The 16,548-nt window shown below is 40.7% G+C and overlaps 2 protein-coding genes across 2 annotated transcripts; one reads left to right on the plus strand and one right to left on the minus strand.

The window, feature by feature from the left end:
* Positions 1 to 115: 115 nt before the first annotated feature.
* prdx6 (peroxiredoxin 6) lies at positions 116 to 6,438 on the minus strand. Its single transcript, XM_074667980.1, has 5 exons — positions 6,253 to 6,438; positions 3,606 to 3,762; positions 1,972 to 2,115; positions 1,512 to 1,658; positions 116 to 417 (listed from the first exon to the last, which is right to left on the minus strand). Exons 1-5 carry the CDS (start codon positions 6,342 to 6,344, stop codon positions 292 to 294), a joined length of 666 nt encoding a protein of 221 aa, XP_074524081.1. The 5' UTR covers positions 6,345 to 6,438; the 3' UTR covers positions 116 to 291.
* A 1,617-nt stretch (positions 6,439 to 8,055) lies between these two features.
* On the plus strand, positions 8,056 to 16,162 carry plpp6 (phospholipid phosphatase 6). Its single transcript, XM_074667979.1, has 2 exons — positions 8,056 to 8,789; positions 12,262 to 16,162. Exons 1-2 carry the CDS (start codon positions 8,300 to 8,302, stop codon positions 12,627 to 12,629), a joined length of 858 nt encoding a protein of 285 aa, XP_074524080.1. The 5' UTR covers positions 8,056 to 8,299; the 3' UTR covers positions 12,630 to 16,162.
* The last annotated feature ends 386 nt before the right edge of the window (positions 16,163 to 16,548 follow it).

Raw genomic sequence — 16,548 nt, forward strand, 5'->3', positions numbered from 1 at the left:
AGATGATTTATTATATAAGGCTGATACATTAGTTGGAGAGGCCCCTGTGAATCTTTGCCTAGGGCCCCAAGGGACTCAAGAATCAGCCCTAACCATAGTCAAACAGATTGAGGAGTCCAGTTTGTGAAAAGGGAGTTTATTTTAAAGAAGGCACTGAACGTGACAACTGAAGTGCTTCAATCCTTTTGGTTAGCTCTGTGTTAGCTTTATGTCAAAATCAAAGTACTACACCAGGATCTAGTCTCAACATAGTCTGTCTCTGGGTGACGTGGTCAGGGTCTACTTCCTGGTTCAGGGCTGGGTGTAGCGCAGATATTTCTTCCCAGACGGCAGCTCTTTGGTGGTCACTCCGTTAGGGAAGAGAGCAGCAGCTTCGGTGTCAGACAGAGAGGGAATGACCATCACTTTGTCACCAGGCTGAAAAACACACACACACAGACACACAGACACACACAGACACACACACACACACACACACACACACACACACACACACACACACACACACACACACACACACACACACACACACACACACACACACACACACACACACACACACACACACACACCACAAACTGAAGGTGAGTTTCACTCAGTGGCTACAGAGACTCTTCAGTTCCTCATCTAGGAGAGATACAACTACGGCTGCAGTTGTGGGGGGTCTTTGTATACACTATAAATAACTTTGCCAAAACACTGAGTTACTGCTAAATGCGTGCATTTTTACACTACAAAAAATACCTGAAATATTATCAAGTATTTTTGTCTTATTTTCAGTAGAAAATGTATTTTTCTACTTAATATGAGCCACATTGACTGGACCAGTCCAGAAAAAATGTCTTATTTCCAGTTATTGAAGACAAAAATGAGGTCTGAATTGCTTAGAACAAGTTAAAAAAATTTCCAATGGAGCAAGAGAAAATTTTCTTGTATTAAGACATTAATTCAATTTCAGGCCAACCTTAAAGCACATTTTTCTTGTTTCATTGGCTGATTTTTTTTCCCTTGTTACAAACAATTTAGACCTCATTTTCACTTTAAATAACCTGAACCGAGACATTTGTCTCAACTGGTCCATTAAAAGTGGCAATTGTTACTTAAAATTAGACAAAAACATTTGTTTAGATTTCTGTTTTTTTTTTGCACTGTACAACAAAAAAAATTGGACTTTTTTTTTTTTTTTTTACTTCTTGTCTGACATAAATACAAAGTGTTTTGAATCAAAGTTGCCCCTCTTTCGACCTTCTGCTGAGTAGTGGAGGCTGTCAGTTTTACATACACTGTGATGTGTTAACTGCATGGATGAATAAGCCCAGACTTCCTGTGTCTAAAAAGTTGAACACCTTTTCTCTTCATGTGCACAATACCAGATTTCAGCTGCTCAACAGTTTTTCAGGGTCTACTCTGTGGTATTATTCGTTTCATGATGCTCAAGATGAGAGAGATCAATGTTTTACAAACCAGAATGATAAAATGAAAACTAAAAGCATGCAGGTGTAACAGTTTACCTTCCAGTCGACAGGTGTGGCGACCTTCTTCTGGGCGGTGAGCTGCAGAGAGTCGATGACTCTGAGCAACTCGTCAAAGTTCCTCCCTGTGGTGGCCGGGTAGAGGATGGACAGCTTCAGCTTCTTGTCAGGACCAATCACAAACACCTGCAGCAGGTCAACATAAAAAAGAAAATATGGGTCAGAAGATATGTTTATTCAACAAATAAAACCCAAGTGGTCTTCTGTGAAAGTTACATTTAGAGTTAGATGATGAGTTAGATGATGTGCTGGGGTTGTAATCACAGAACTTTGCTCCTGACTGCTCAGCCTTGTGTGTTTGTGTGTGTGTGTGTGTGTGTGTGTGTGTGTGTGTGTGTGTGTGTGTGTGTGTGTCTGTGTGTGTGTGTGTGTGTGTGTGTGTGTGTGTGTGTGTGTGTGTGTGTGTGTGTCAGACAGGGAGAAAAGGTATAATCCTCACACAGCGCGCAGTCAGAGGCAGTCCATCCTTGTCCCTCTCGTCGGGGTCGAGCATGCCGAGCTGCACAGACAGCTCTCTTTTGTCGTCAGCGATGATGGGAAAGGGCAGGGCCTTGTCAGCTTCACTGTTGAACGCCATCACATCCTGGAGATACACACACACTCAGACAGTTACAGTTGGTCCACATTAACAGGAGTTGAACAGAAGAGCAGATGCTAAGATCCCACACAGCAGATGTCTTCCTGTGAGGTTTCCTTGTCAGTGCCTGTGCATGAGTGAGTGCTCTGTAATGAGTGCGGATTTTCGTTTTTTTGGTCCAAAAGTGTTAAATCTGAATTTTTAATCTGCTTTTCTTTTTCACAACTATAAAAAGCAAACATATTTAATATTTAGGGTTTGGAATCAGTGCACCCATAATGTTCTCCTGAATCAGGGTGTGTGAGCAAATCTCACACCACAGGGGGAATCTGATGAAGTAATCTGTGAACCTTCACATAACACTGACTTTGCTTTTGTATCAGATCCAGGGCCAGACTGAGTCACTGAACTCTGACTCATTGCCTGCTGCGAGCGACCTCATATCTAAAACCAACAAACAGCATCACGGACCTAACAGATCAGCAAAGTGGAGACTCTAATATGATGATAATTATTCAACTATAATTTAAAAATGTGATAAACAGCTATTTTATCTGCACTATTGCCTTCATATTTGTAACATGTCAGAATATTGAGCAAAACCTCTGTCCAAGGGTGAATGTTGATGACTCTTTGGGTCTGTGACTAAAATTATACAAAAGAGAGAAACATAAAGCTTTTCTGAGAGAGAAACTGAAAACATTTTCTGTCATTTTTGCAAGCTACCTTAATTGTTATTCCATTGTGAAAAAAAAAGGTTACTGAAAAAAAAAAAAGTTTATTTCAGATATCTTGTTAAGCATTCATAGCATGAAAGAAAAAAACAGAGCTGAAAAATGATCACTTTTCTTCTGATTTTAGAAGGAGGTAAGATGTGTTGCTGGAATCAGCTCCTCTTAAACCGTGACCTTCAGATCAACCAGAGGCCTGTGTGGAGGTCTCACTGCAGCCAGCTAACTGACCTAACAGATTTGTGGAGAGTCAGGGAGAGGCTAGTGAATCGTTTACCTCTCAGCTTATAAAAACACACAACAGAAACAGTTAGAGGAGAGTTTAATAATTATCCTGACTCTCATTTACAGAGAGTTTACTGATTATTCTGTTGATCTGCAAACACATCTGCACCCTTCACAGCTGGTGAACAGTTTTCTGCTAAGTGGTCTGAATAAAGGACACTGCATTAAACACCGAGTAGTTCGTATGCCTTCTGATCTGCAGGAAAAATAAAATCACAGAAACATGAACAATCAACTACCTGGTTTAGTATAGGGGAACTACATCTTTCATCTCATTAATAAAACTTTATAAAATAAAACTACAAATAAAGATGAAAAAATAATTAACTATTGCTTGCCGTGACCTACGGCATGACTGCTGATGTAACTGTACATAAAAATCTATATGACTGGGCAGCAGCACCTGCAAACTCTACACACAGTCACCTGGCTTCACCTCTTACTCAACACAGAAGATAAGTATGTGTACATGGCCCTGACCTTGCTCCAGTTGCGGTGGTCTTCCACGCTATCGATGGATAAGGCGATCATCTTCACGCCTCGTTTCTTGAACTCATCGCTGACCCGAGAGGCACAGGCCAGCTCGGTGGTGCAGACTGGGGTGAAGTCCCTCGGGTGGGAGAACAGGACTCCCCACCTGCAGAGGGATGACACACAGGATGCAGTGAGACTTTACAATTAAGAAACAAAAAACATATACACCCTCACCATGCTTTGTCAAAGCAGTAATAGCATCAAAAATACATTATGATATAAACAGCTGCAAAGTTGATTTGCTTATTCAATAAAACACAAGAACAATCAACAAAATACTTTTTTAATAATCACTGCAGCCCTATAACTTCCAGCAAAGTGTTGTACAGATATCATATTTCACTGAATTAAGAATTATGTTTAATTGTATTGTTGTTATAAAAATAAGGAATAGATTATGTAAAAATGTGTTAAGCATACATGTGATTCACTCAGTCTCCAGTACTGAAGTTAAAGTAAAACCCTTTGGGCCCATAAAATGGGTCTCTATTACTACTATATGTGGAAGATTGTAAATGTAAAACTAAAAATACATTTAATAGAAAACAAATGCAACATTTATTATTTAATTACTTGATTATGCCCTAGAACATTTCATTACCGCAGCCCTGAAATTGTGCAGGTGGTATGAGGTTTTGTGTTTGTGTGTAATAAAGGAAACTAAATGAGGGCGCCAGCCATTTATTGTTTTTGTTTTTGTTTTTTTTCACATCAGGCGCCAGCTACCAGCTCCAAATACCAGTGTCTGTGAGATTATTGTGAGGTGTGGTCATCAGAAAGTTTCCACTCTCAAAATCATTGCCCTCTTCATCAAAGTCAAAACACAGGTGATGCATATTATCACCACTACTGCTGGTGAGGTTAAGGTCACAGACCCACAATAAAGGATACTATCCTGTGTGTTATTCATTGTCCTGTTAGTAACAAGACAATGAATAACACACAGAGCGGTTAACAAACTATACTACAGAAAAACACATGATGCTCCAGCAGAAAGTCTGAGTTTAACTAAAAAAGAAGATGCATGTCTAAAGTCAAAATAAAAGGTACCGACTAATAAAAATATGTATGATGAAATGCAGGGAGCAATGAGCAGGCTGTGGAAAGAGAGCAGCAGAAGATGTCAGTAATGTTTTGACATATCTTTTAAGGGGTCCTGTCTAGCAACCCCTCTGCAGCACCCCTGTTTGAATTCTTAACCAGAGCCTCGAAACCAGCTGCGTGAGGAGGAGGAGAAGGAGGAGGAGGAGGAGGGAGATAAAGAAAAGAACACTGAGTCTCAGAGGAAGAAATTCCAGCGTCTGATTGAGAAAACAGACGACTGAGAATCTGACTCTGAATCCAGTCCAGCTTTACAAAAACTTCATAGGATGTTTTCTCTTTGCGATCTTTAAAAAACATGAATCACAGGACGTTAGCTTTTTTTTTCCCTCTCACTGGTTTACTGCATGTTGTAACGTCCACTCATCACATGTTCTAGAAACAACAGGACGGTGCTGTGATCACCTGACCACAGAGCAGGCAGATTAAACCACACACATCAGTTTGATCCTGCAGAAAACAAACTCAGACTTTAACTGGGAGGGATGTGTTCAAAGGTTAGGGTATAACCAAAATTTAACAAGGAGTGAGAAGATTGAACTCAAATAAAATAACACAGTCAAAGGAAAATGAGGCTGTAAAGACTTTTGTTAGGTTTTTTTAAGTGCTCAGTGAGGCCTCAAACTGGGACACAGTCCAAGAGATGGAGCCCCTCACAGTCCAACATCCACTCCCTTTGCACAAACAACGGAGGCATTATGCAATGACTTCCCCAAAGAGGGGTCAGTGTGTTTGTATGCACATATTTGAGCCCTTGGAGAAAGTCCATCTGTTTGTTACACCTCCAGGTTTTAAGAGAAGAAGAAAGAGAAGAAAATCCCAGTCCAGTGTGTGCATGAAGCATGTGCTAAGTTTTACAATGTTGGGTGAAATAAATATCATTTAAAGGTGAAGAGTCGTACTACACTTCACATCTGAATGTCCAATCAGGGAAGAAAACTTTGCTTTAAACTTTTTAGTACCACATAAGTGCAGCGCAGAGGAAGAAAAAAAAGACTGCACATGATTATAGAGATAAAATTCTGATCAGGTTCATGTGAAGTACACCGGAAAGCGTTTGAATGGGACAAACAGTGCATTGTGTGAAAGTATGTTAATGTGAGTGTGTGTTACATAAAAAGGCTCTAAATAAAAGTGGCAGATCAGGTTCACATAATCTTTCACACATATTGTGATGAAGATCACTGATAAAAGCACATTCATCTAACGGACATTGAGCCTCATCTGCTCTGTTTCGGACACAGTCACACGCAGCGCAGTCACGCTTGTATAACCCTGTCTGAGCCCCAACTGGTGTCGCAGCTTTAAAAACCGTTTAAAATGTGGAACAAAGAGTCTTAGAGACAGGATCTATTCCTGAACCTGCAATCCCCAAGTGTGACAGCATCTCACCGTGCAACATGCAGATTTCGTAGTAACATCAACATTTTTTGTATATTGCACAGTGTCTGAAAGGATTTTTTTTTTTTTTGCTTTGAGTCTGCGCACTCACGAGTTTCCCAGGAAGTCATGGAAGCGGATCCGGCCGATGGTGGTGTCGGCTTCGAAGTTTGGAAACTCGTCTCCCAACAGAAGTCCCGGCATGTCGGCTCTGTTTGCGGTCACAAGACAGAAGGAGGACCAGGTGAGACTGCGCTGCTAGTAGCTGATCTGGACCACGCGAGAGACCCGGATAAGGGCGGGGTTATCTTCATGACGCAGAAGGTAATCGGCCAACCAGAAAGGAGGCGTCAAAATATGACCGTTCCCTTCAGTTATAGATCTTTAATGTCACCGCTTACTTATCAATGCAATAAAAAGAAAAAAAGATATGATCATGTGCCTGTTTATGGAGCATTTGCTAAAACAATCTTGTTTTTTTCTCCAAAATTTTAAGTATTTGAAGAGTTATAAGTTTGACCCACTCTAGACATTAAAGAAAGACAAGCTCAATTTGGAAACGTTTACGACAATAATGAGCTGTCAAGAAGTCCAAACTTCCAGATCAAAACCAGAATCTGGCTAACCATGAAACAAAACAATATTTGGTTCAGTTTTGGTGAGTAATATGAACAGTACCATTGATTAAACAATTTAAGCATTCATTTAAATCTACTCATCTTTCAAAGCGAAAATAATGATAGCACACAAATCAAAAACTATTTTGTTTAAGAAGAGGAAACGATTAATTAATCTCTTTAACTGTCACTGTACTGTGACATTTTTAACATTGTGTCTCATTTCGTCATATCACATTTTATTGTATCTCCTATAATTTTGTACCACACCCTGTTAAATTGAAGTTAATCATGCCTTATCATGTCGTATCACTCCGTGTTACATCTTTTTAGAGCCTGACATTTAGAAACCACCCTACATTTGAGATCTTTTGACCTTTTTTAAAGGATACTTGTTTGGTATAAAGTTGTTATTATAGGCTACATTATTCTGCCAGAGAATTTCATTTGCAAGGCTTTCATCCTCTTTCAAATCTTCTCTCACTTTTAACCTTTTTAGTCTTCAGGCGTTTTTTGCCCCTTAGCCTATATTTTGGTTGTAAACATCCCCTTAAGTCTGAGTTTGCATGGTGTTTATAAAGTTATTAGTTTTATATTGTATTTTATCATGTTGCATAATATTATTACACCACAATACATATCTCACATATTGTATATCTATGTTGTTTTGGGATGGGTACCTTTCACATTGGAAACAATACGGTACTGATGCCCAGAACCTGGCAATCAGTACCAGTACTCAAAGGTATCAATTTTTGGTACTTTTGTGTTTAAGTGGTAAAAATATCCATTTGTAACCATAACATATTAAATCCCTTAAATTTAAAGTATTAAAAATGCATTCAAATTTATAGGCCTATTAGATTTAAGAATCAGTAAATAACCTTACAATGCTGTGGTTATATCCAGCATGGAAAATTGCCTACTCTTTCACTCCCTCACAGTCACAACGATGTATTTAGGTACCTAAACATGGTAACTTTTGGTTTTACGTGAAATGGTACCTGGTCCTTTTGGCAGAATTTGGTTGGTACCTATTTTAGTACCCATCCCTAATTTTATTGTATTGAACCATATAGTGTAATTTTGTATAGGCTAATATCTCCTTGTCATTCTTTTCTCGATGTCACGTTATATCAAATCATACAGTATCTTTTTTTATTAGTTTTGTATTGTTTGATATCATGTGACATTTGTGATTCGTATTCTGTCGTATCAAAGTGTATCATATCATAGTGTATTGGAATATTCAACATTATATTGTCTAACTACATACTGTTGGGTTGTGGTTGTTGGGTTGTTATAGAAACCGGTCACGTGCCAAGAGAACACAGTTTCCCAGGTGCCTTTGCGGGTAGATCAACAGAGATGGCGGATGTGTTCGATGTGAATCGAGAGTCGACGAACCGATGATCTGAAGGAGCAACAGCCGCACAGCACTGCAGAGGATTCACCCCGCGGTGCAGACACATCACACCCACCCACCTACACCCACTTACACCCGGACCACCACCTCCTATCCTTTCTCTCCCCACGGACGCCATGCCGTCTCCCAAAGCGAAGAACCCGGGCCGTGGAGGAGGCAGTCCGGTGCTTGGAGGCTCCAACGGCCGCTATGAGTTTATGTCTCTGACCAAGCCGCTGAGCCGTTCCTCTCCCCCACCGATCCTCCTCCAGCGGCAGGGCTCCGACCCCACTACAGCCCGCCTGCGTGCCTCAGAGAGCCCAACCCGGCGCCGGGGCTCCAGCTCCTCCACGGGTTCTGGAGGGGGGCTGCCTGAGGAGGACGGGATCCGACTGAACCCCTCCTTTCTGCGTGTGGCGCTCAGCTCGCTGCTCGCCATCGACCTGTGGATGTCCAAGCGGCTGGGGGTGTGCGCGTGCGAGGACTCGTCGTGGGGCAGCGTGCGTCCCCTCATGAAGCTGATCGAGATCTCCGGACATGGGATCCCCTGGCTGGCCGGGACCGGATACTGTCTGTACAAGAGCGACAGCGCCACTGGACAGGAGGTCATGCTCAACCTGCTCATGGGTAAAAACTAAACCACTGCATCTGTGTGCCTGTCATGAGACATCTGAACACCTGTCTGAGTGCTGCTTCTGTTTTGTTTTTTTCTGTCATGCGCAGCTCAGCTGTCAGATCTATACTTCCTCCACCTGTAGATCTTCCCTGCTCTTCTCTCAGATCATCATCATCATCACCCTTCTGTGTCTGGCTGTTGTTTTTCTTCCTCATGTCATCACCAGTGTGTTAATCTCTCTCTCTATATTCTGACACATTTTGACACCTGATCTGTACCTGGAGCAGTCCAGTCTTCTAAATTACAAATCTGCATCAAACCCCTTCCCTATTTTAGTATTTCCAACTCTGTAAGACTGATGTCAAGGCACTGAAGCAGCAAAATCTCAGCTGTACATGTTCTTATAGGTGATTTCAGAGGTTTGGCAAGATCCAAAACATATTTTAATAGCTTTAGCAGAGAGCGGAGGCTGTGAGTTTTTTAATTCTCTTTATTTTTACTTATAATCTTGTGTTGGATGGTCTTTTGTGTCATAAATGTAAACTGCACTTTACACAGGCTTTAAGATGCAGATTGTAAAAAGTGAAGCACGGTGGTTTCCAAAGTGGGGGTCAGGACCCCCTGGAGGTCACAGGGCACTGATGGTAGAGGGATATAAAATTGCATATTTTACCCACAGCTGTATAAATATTTACCAAAAGTGTAGTACCACATTTAAGATAAACCATGCAAATAGAACTGTATTCAGTTTTCCTCCTTAGTGCCACATGACCCCTGGGGACTCTATGCTGCTTCTAGTCGTTGACAGCATATAACACAGTGACATCACTTATCTACTTATTATACAGAGTTTAGAGAGCTCATCATCTGTGCTAAAATGAAAAAACTTGTCTCAACCTAGCTTGTTGCGGGATCAGGTAAAGAGATTGGCTTTTTGCCCCTATGCAGACATCTACAAGGTGCCGACCAATCAGTGATGTCAGCCTAAGGCTGGACGATTACAGCAAAAATTAAAATCTGGATTCATTAAGCCTTTTTCCTCGATTTTGGATAATGCACGGTTATCTCACTCTCAACTGTTTATTCTGTAAATATTTGTATGATTTTGAAACAAGTAACTGAAATGAACATGCACAGATGAACAATTAAGGGTTATTTATAGAAACCGTGTAATTGAAAACACCCAAATGTTTTTTGTTTTTGTTTTGTTTTGTTTTGTTTTTTTGGGGGGGGGGTCTTTTTAAAAAAAGGAGAAAATAAAAATTATATTTCTTTCAAACAAAATCAATTTAATATTGAGGTGTTAATGTAGAAAAAACATTCTTCTGCTGGTTTTCATCCATCACCCTTCATACTTTGCAACACCTGGCTGCCTCTCATGTGACCACACAAACAGTGTATTATACGAGATGGTGTATTTGTAGAGAGAGAATTTCAAGGGGAAATAATTGACACGACAGCTTTATGTTGTTGAGAAGCTCTAAAATGTTGGTTTTGATAATTTTTCCAAAAATCCCCCAGCCCTAAATCAGCCATGCCCTTATATAGGAAAAGCTTGTAGACTTAATTAAGTTTTAAAAAATGATGAGTTATAATCAATCTGACTTTCTACAGTGTTTGCTGATAGAGAGAATCTCTACTCAGACCCAAGACTTTTTTTAAACCAGGCTGTTAAAATGTTTTCCTCTGTAATATCAGTTTTTATGAGTTTGAACGTGGTTTTTGGTGTTTCCTCTGGGCACTTAATGAACGGGAGTTCACACTTACGCATCGGCTTCATACTTTGAAACGGGAGGTTGCTGCTTGCTCCAAGCCTTTATTGAGGTGCAAAGAAAAATTTTGGTTTAAGGGTCGGCTGTCTGGTACTGTGAGTAAGAACTGACCTTAGGACAGAGAGGTCTTCAGTCTGTTACAGTTTTCAGGATTCAGAACAAAATAAATTGGGACCCCCTGGCATAGCAGACAAAAACCTCACAACATGGTCACAGTGTGAGAACAAATATGTAGACTAGCTCAGGAAAAGAAGGTACGATGATCCCAAATAGTCATGCAGAACTTTTGACACTCAGCCTACATACGTGCATCAATGTCAACATGACTTAGTGTACACATTTTGTAAGTGATCACACAGTTGTGCCTGTCCTAATAAAGGAGTATGAGTCGTGTCCCAGATATTACCCTCATAATGTTAAGTCCCATTATATCATACAGCTACAATAGTCACCTTTGTTCCATCATCCATATTATTGCTTGTTCATGACAACTACGGCCCATTCTTTGACCCACATGCCTTCCTTTGTGGAAGTTTCATGTAGACTAGGCCAGATGTTTATTTTTTGACCCTAGTTGTAGGATAGTTGTAAAGATAATCACCAAAACTGTAACAAATTAGCTAAGGAATTTTACTTTTCATCAAGTTTTCATGAGGAATACCTGCAGTAGAAAAGATAGCTCAAAGGCTGCTCTGGGAGTTAAAAGTGCTGGATGACGACTTTCCCCCAAACATCTGCCAGTGGTCATTAATATTCAACAGTAAAACTCCCTCAGTGAGGAATGTTCACAGCTTCTCCTCTGCAGAAACACTTACACTGGTTTAACCTGCAGGAGCTGTTTTTTAACTGTCACTCCAGACTGCTCAGGTAAACTGGTTTAAAAAGGCAGTCCCATTTCTCCATTCATGAGAAAACATTTTTATCTTCCTCTTGTGTCAGATCTTTTGGAGAAAATTCATCAGCAGCGTATTTCATAAAGACACCAAAGTAAAACAGCTGCTCCCATTCTGAGATTTTCCTCTTGTTATCACAGAAGATGATCCGTGAGGACAAAGTTCATTCATGACGTAACATTTGGGAATGATCCAGAACTAAAGTAGTGCATAATGAGCAGCTGATCAAAGTTAAAACAGCTGTATGAGAAGATCTGATTTTAAAATTAGAGACTCCTTCTGAATCAGTGCATTAACAGGGACTGAAGGACCTCGTAGCCCCACTGTGACATCTGTATCTGCCTGCAGACTCACCTGATCACCTATAGGACATGTGTCAGAGGGTATGCAGGTTATCAGATTTTAGGGGCTGAGAGTGTGACATAAAACATGAGAGGCCTAGGATAAGCAAGTGCAGAAGAGTAAAGTCCTGAAAGACTCAGGGTTCAGGGTTTAGGAAACAGCTAAAAATCCACTAAAAGTGACATGGAGGTGATTCAGGCCTTTTCTGCAGTCAGTCTCAACACATCAACTGTGACAGTGCAGATGTGTTAGTGCTGACCCAGCCACCAGATGGCACCATATGACAGCCCGATGTCTGTTTGTCTCTGTGTCATCTGGAGAAGATGGGGTTGTCTTAACGCAAGCTATAACCTGCTCTGCCTCTACAGACTCTATACATGAATTCCTCACACATTATCAGAGCTTTTTGAGTCTGTGATGTCAGCAGCAGAGTAAAAAATGACATGTCTAAGTCTGACACCCCCTTCTCCCCTCAGGTCTCATTCTGGACGTGATCCTGGTGAGCGTGGTCAAAGCTGTGGTGCGCCGCCGTCGTCCGGCTCATAACCGTATGGACATGTTTGCCACCTTCTCTGTGGACCGGTACTCCTTCCCGTCAGGCCACGCCACACGCGCCGCAATGTGTGGCCGCTTTCTGCTGGCTCACCTGGTGCTGGCCGCCCCTCTCAGGGTCCTGGTTTTGCTGTGGGCCGGTCTGGTGGGTCTGAGTCGGGTGCTGCTGGGCCGGCACAATGTGACTGACGTGATATTCGGCTTCTGGATGGGATACTGTCAGTACAACCTGGTGGAGATGATGTGGCTCTCTCCTCAGATGCTGCAAAGCATGCTGGGACTAGAAGTCTGAGTTAACGGAGACTGGAGGAGGAGACAAGAGGGCTAACATGCATCTGTCTTTAAACTGGTACAGAGATTATAGATATATATATATATATATATATATATATAGTATTGTTTAATATATGTGGAGAGGGTGTGAGCTTCTCCATTACTCTTTAGTTCAGCTGTTTTCTGACACTTTTTACTTTAAAGATTTAAATCAGGAGTTAAAAACAAAACAGAGCAGAGACTCGGATTATACAAACTCACTCCCTGTCAAGACTTTGTTTCGGTGGACATGAGCTCTAAGAGTCATCCTGGACAGAAGTTAGCTCTTTATGCTGCAGGACCATGTGGTTAGTCTGAAAAAAACCCAACATAGATCGCTCACAGTGGAAAAAAAATACTCAGCTCTAATGGAGTTCTTGAAGCCCACCATATTTGTTGATTCGTAATGTTTTATATTTGTGTTCTTAGATGTTTGGCGAAAACAGAAACAAGCAGGTGCAGACACACAAGAAAGACACGCAATTCAGATAAAGAATTCGAAAACATAGGCAGGTGTGAGCAGGTGTACAGGATGTGAGGGAATAAGACAACGATGAGGGACGCAAACAGGGCTGAACATAATAAGATAGATTGTAAGTTATATAAAGAGTTAGGTGGTTATTATAGACACAGTTAATGCTTTATCTACATGATTAGGTGTATCTATGACATCAGAATAACTCAGTGGATCAGTGAGGTTACGCACATGCAGACAGTAAAGTTGTAAATATTAATTAAATGGTCGAGTAAATGCGGGTCACTCTGACTCTGTCTTTGTGTTAGTTTATCTGAAATTAGCTCGTTCTCAGTTTTTAATCAGACCATGCTCTGTTTTCTTCTCCAGTTTAATCATTATCTACTTTTTCAAACACTGATCCAGGATGTGAACCTGCTCACGTCATCTGAAGCAGTTGTATAATCCTGTTTAATTTGTGTTAGCAAGCAAGGCAGCGACTGTGTTTGTTGTATAACCTCTTGGTTTGCAGTGATCACGGTGCACAGAGGAAAACAACTAAATGGCAAATATACTAGGGCTGCAACTAAAGGTTATTCTAGTAACCGATCACTCTGACGATTATATTCATGATTTATTGATGAATCGGAAAAAAAAAGATGAGAATGCATAATTGTAAAATTCAAAACCAAATATACATTGTTGTTTTAGTTGATGATTATTGTTTGCTTAAAGATACTTCCAAAGAAACAACATATTTGAACATAATTAAACTGACCAGATGCTAAATTTGTAAAGCATAAAAATGATATGAATATATTGTCACTTACAGAATTATCAGTTAGGGCAAAATAACAGAAAATATATTATTACGTCATCAGATTAAGAACTTAGTGGGCCAAAAAGGCAAATTAATAAAAATGTGTCCTTAATCTTTTCACCTGCAGGTCAAACAGTGCATCCCCTCTGCCCTACCACTGCCTGTTGCAGCTAACGCTAATGCCAACGTTTGTTTAATGAACTCCTCGTGGTTTTCAAATGGGGTGACCATAACAAAAAGACTAACATTTAGAAGGACTTTATGTGAGATTTTGAGGCTCCTTACCTCACTGTTGAGCCTCTTGTCTCATCAGGATGAGCCCAACATGTTTGTGTTTTAGGTGCTGGATCATTGCAGTCATACTGCCCTACCATCCAAGGTCATTTTTGTCAATTAACACGCTGTGTGCTTTTACTCAGCGTGAAATACTCCCAAACTCGAGAGATTTTTGGATGAAAGGCTGCTCGGGCTTTGCCATGATTCACTCGTTTACTTGTTCACCTCACCTGCCGGTTCAGCTCCTCCTCCGCCACACTGATATGTTTACATGTGACACATACAGCCCCGCAGCCCAGGTAATCTACACTCCAGTCAAGTAGGTGGTGGTAATGCACCATCAGCTACTCGCCAACTGGTAAATAATCAAACAAAAAGGAAGAAGACTATAAGCTGAAGAAAAACTAATACAGTAATGGCCCAGCACAGTGCATCGATTATGGAAAAACGTTGTCGACACTTTTACTAATCAATTTTTATCGATTTTATCGATCCGTCGTTGCAGCCTTTAAGAATACATTAACATCCTCTACACAGAGAGCATAACGTGACCTGACACAGGGTTTGGTGCATGTCAGAGTTTAACAAACGTATCACAGGAAACCATCACACACTCAGAGGAACAAAATCTCCCTCTGATTCTGAGATCGACAAAGTTAATCTGTGAAGTGTTAACAGCTCAGTGTTTGGTGTGATAGTGTGTTAGTGTGCAGTCTTCATGCTCTCCAACATTAATATTAAACTCTGAATGACGCCAGCAGTCAGGATAATTGTTTTTGTTGTTGTGTATTTAATGGTGGAGCATTAATCTGAGGAACGCCTGTGATGTTGACCTGTTTGAAGAATAGACAATCAGTTAACTTGTTTGATAAAGCAGCAAAAACTCAAAACTTTTTGCTCTCGACCTCTTTAATGTGACCATTTTCTAATGTCACCCTTTAATGAGTTTTTGTTTGGATTGAGAAGAAAATAAGTTAAGTCAGAACATCACCTGCAATATTTTGGAAACCCTCCATTCTTCCCCCTATGATTTGACCCACCAGCTAACAGACAGCAGAGAAGATATTTATTAGAGTAACCACCATTGATACTATATCTGCATGCTCTCACTCATCTGAAGCAAATCCAAAGAAAAAACACGTCTCAAGGAGAGAAAGAGAGCATCCTCGGAGCAAACATTCCTCTCGTTTTCAGCTGAGCATGGATCAGAGGATCACACTTGACTGACTGTAAATAAGAAACACTTGTTTTTTTTCCTTGAAAACATCAAATGAAGTGATGTGTGTTGCTCACAGTAAGTTTTATAACAGCTGGACCATGCTGCACTTTTACACGCACTCAGCACATTTGCACTGCCACAAACCAGAACCTGCTCTTCTGTTTGTGCTCAGTTTGACTTTTCCTGTTAATTATAATCTGTTAGAAATGATTTCTGTGTCAAAGTGAGAGCGACTGTTGTTTTAGAGGAAGGATGTTTGATTTTTGCATCTTTAGTTATAGTTATACTTTATAGATTTTTGACTGTGAATCAGTAAACATGGCTTTTAGCAGAGCAGATATCTGAATCTGTTTGATGGACCTTAAACCTGCTGTGTCGTCTCTCAGCAATAATGTTTCATCATGATTAGACTTTTTCAGATCTGAACATGCTGGACACTGAACTTTGTGACAAAAAGATTTTTATGATTGATTTTACTTTCGCACGTTGAAGAGAGGAAAATATGTCCCTTCACATTCCACATGATGCTTTTATAGTTTCTACTGACACTTCATCCATCTTTAACACAAAACTGAAATACAACTTCTCTGCTCTCAGCTCTGCCTGCTTAATACTCTAAATAATACTGTGTGTTCTTCTTCATGTGTATTTAAATCTGCCTGCACGCTCACGTGGATATACTCTGTTAATGCTGAATGTGATGATCTGTGATTCTCAATGACTGTGGAGATTTTTAAATAAACAGGGAACAAATATGACAGTCTCCTGTTGTTGCATCTTACAGAGCTCATAGTGCCCTATCATTCCTCTAGATCACCGCACTCCCAGCATGCAGCCTGCTCGTCGTACCTACAGTCTCTAAAAGTAGCATGGGAGGTCGAGCCTTCAGTTGTCAGGCTCCTCTTCCTCAGAATCATCTACCAGTCAGGGTCCAGGAGGCAGAAACCCTCTCTACTTTAAGAGAAGGTTAAAAAATTTCCTTTCAGATAAAGATTTTAGTTAGAGCTGGCTCAGGTCTGGACCAGGTCTTAGACCGTTCCACAGTGTGCCAGTTGAGACCTACTCAGACCTGATGCTGAAGGGTCAGCCTCACATTTATCTTGACACCTGATGCTATGTCTTCAGTTTTC

The sequence above is a fragment of the Halichoeres trimaculatus genome, unplaced genomic scaffold (genome assembly GCF_033239565.1).
Source record: "Halichoeres trimaculatus isolate MK-OKI-2021-1 unplaced genomic scaffold, fHalTri1.1 fHalTri1_scaffold_4, whole genome shotgun sequence".
In the NCBI taxonomy this organism is placed as follows: Eukaryota; Metazoa; Chordata; class Actinopteri; order Labriformes; family Labridae; genus Halichoeres; species Halichoeres trimaculatus.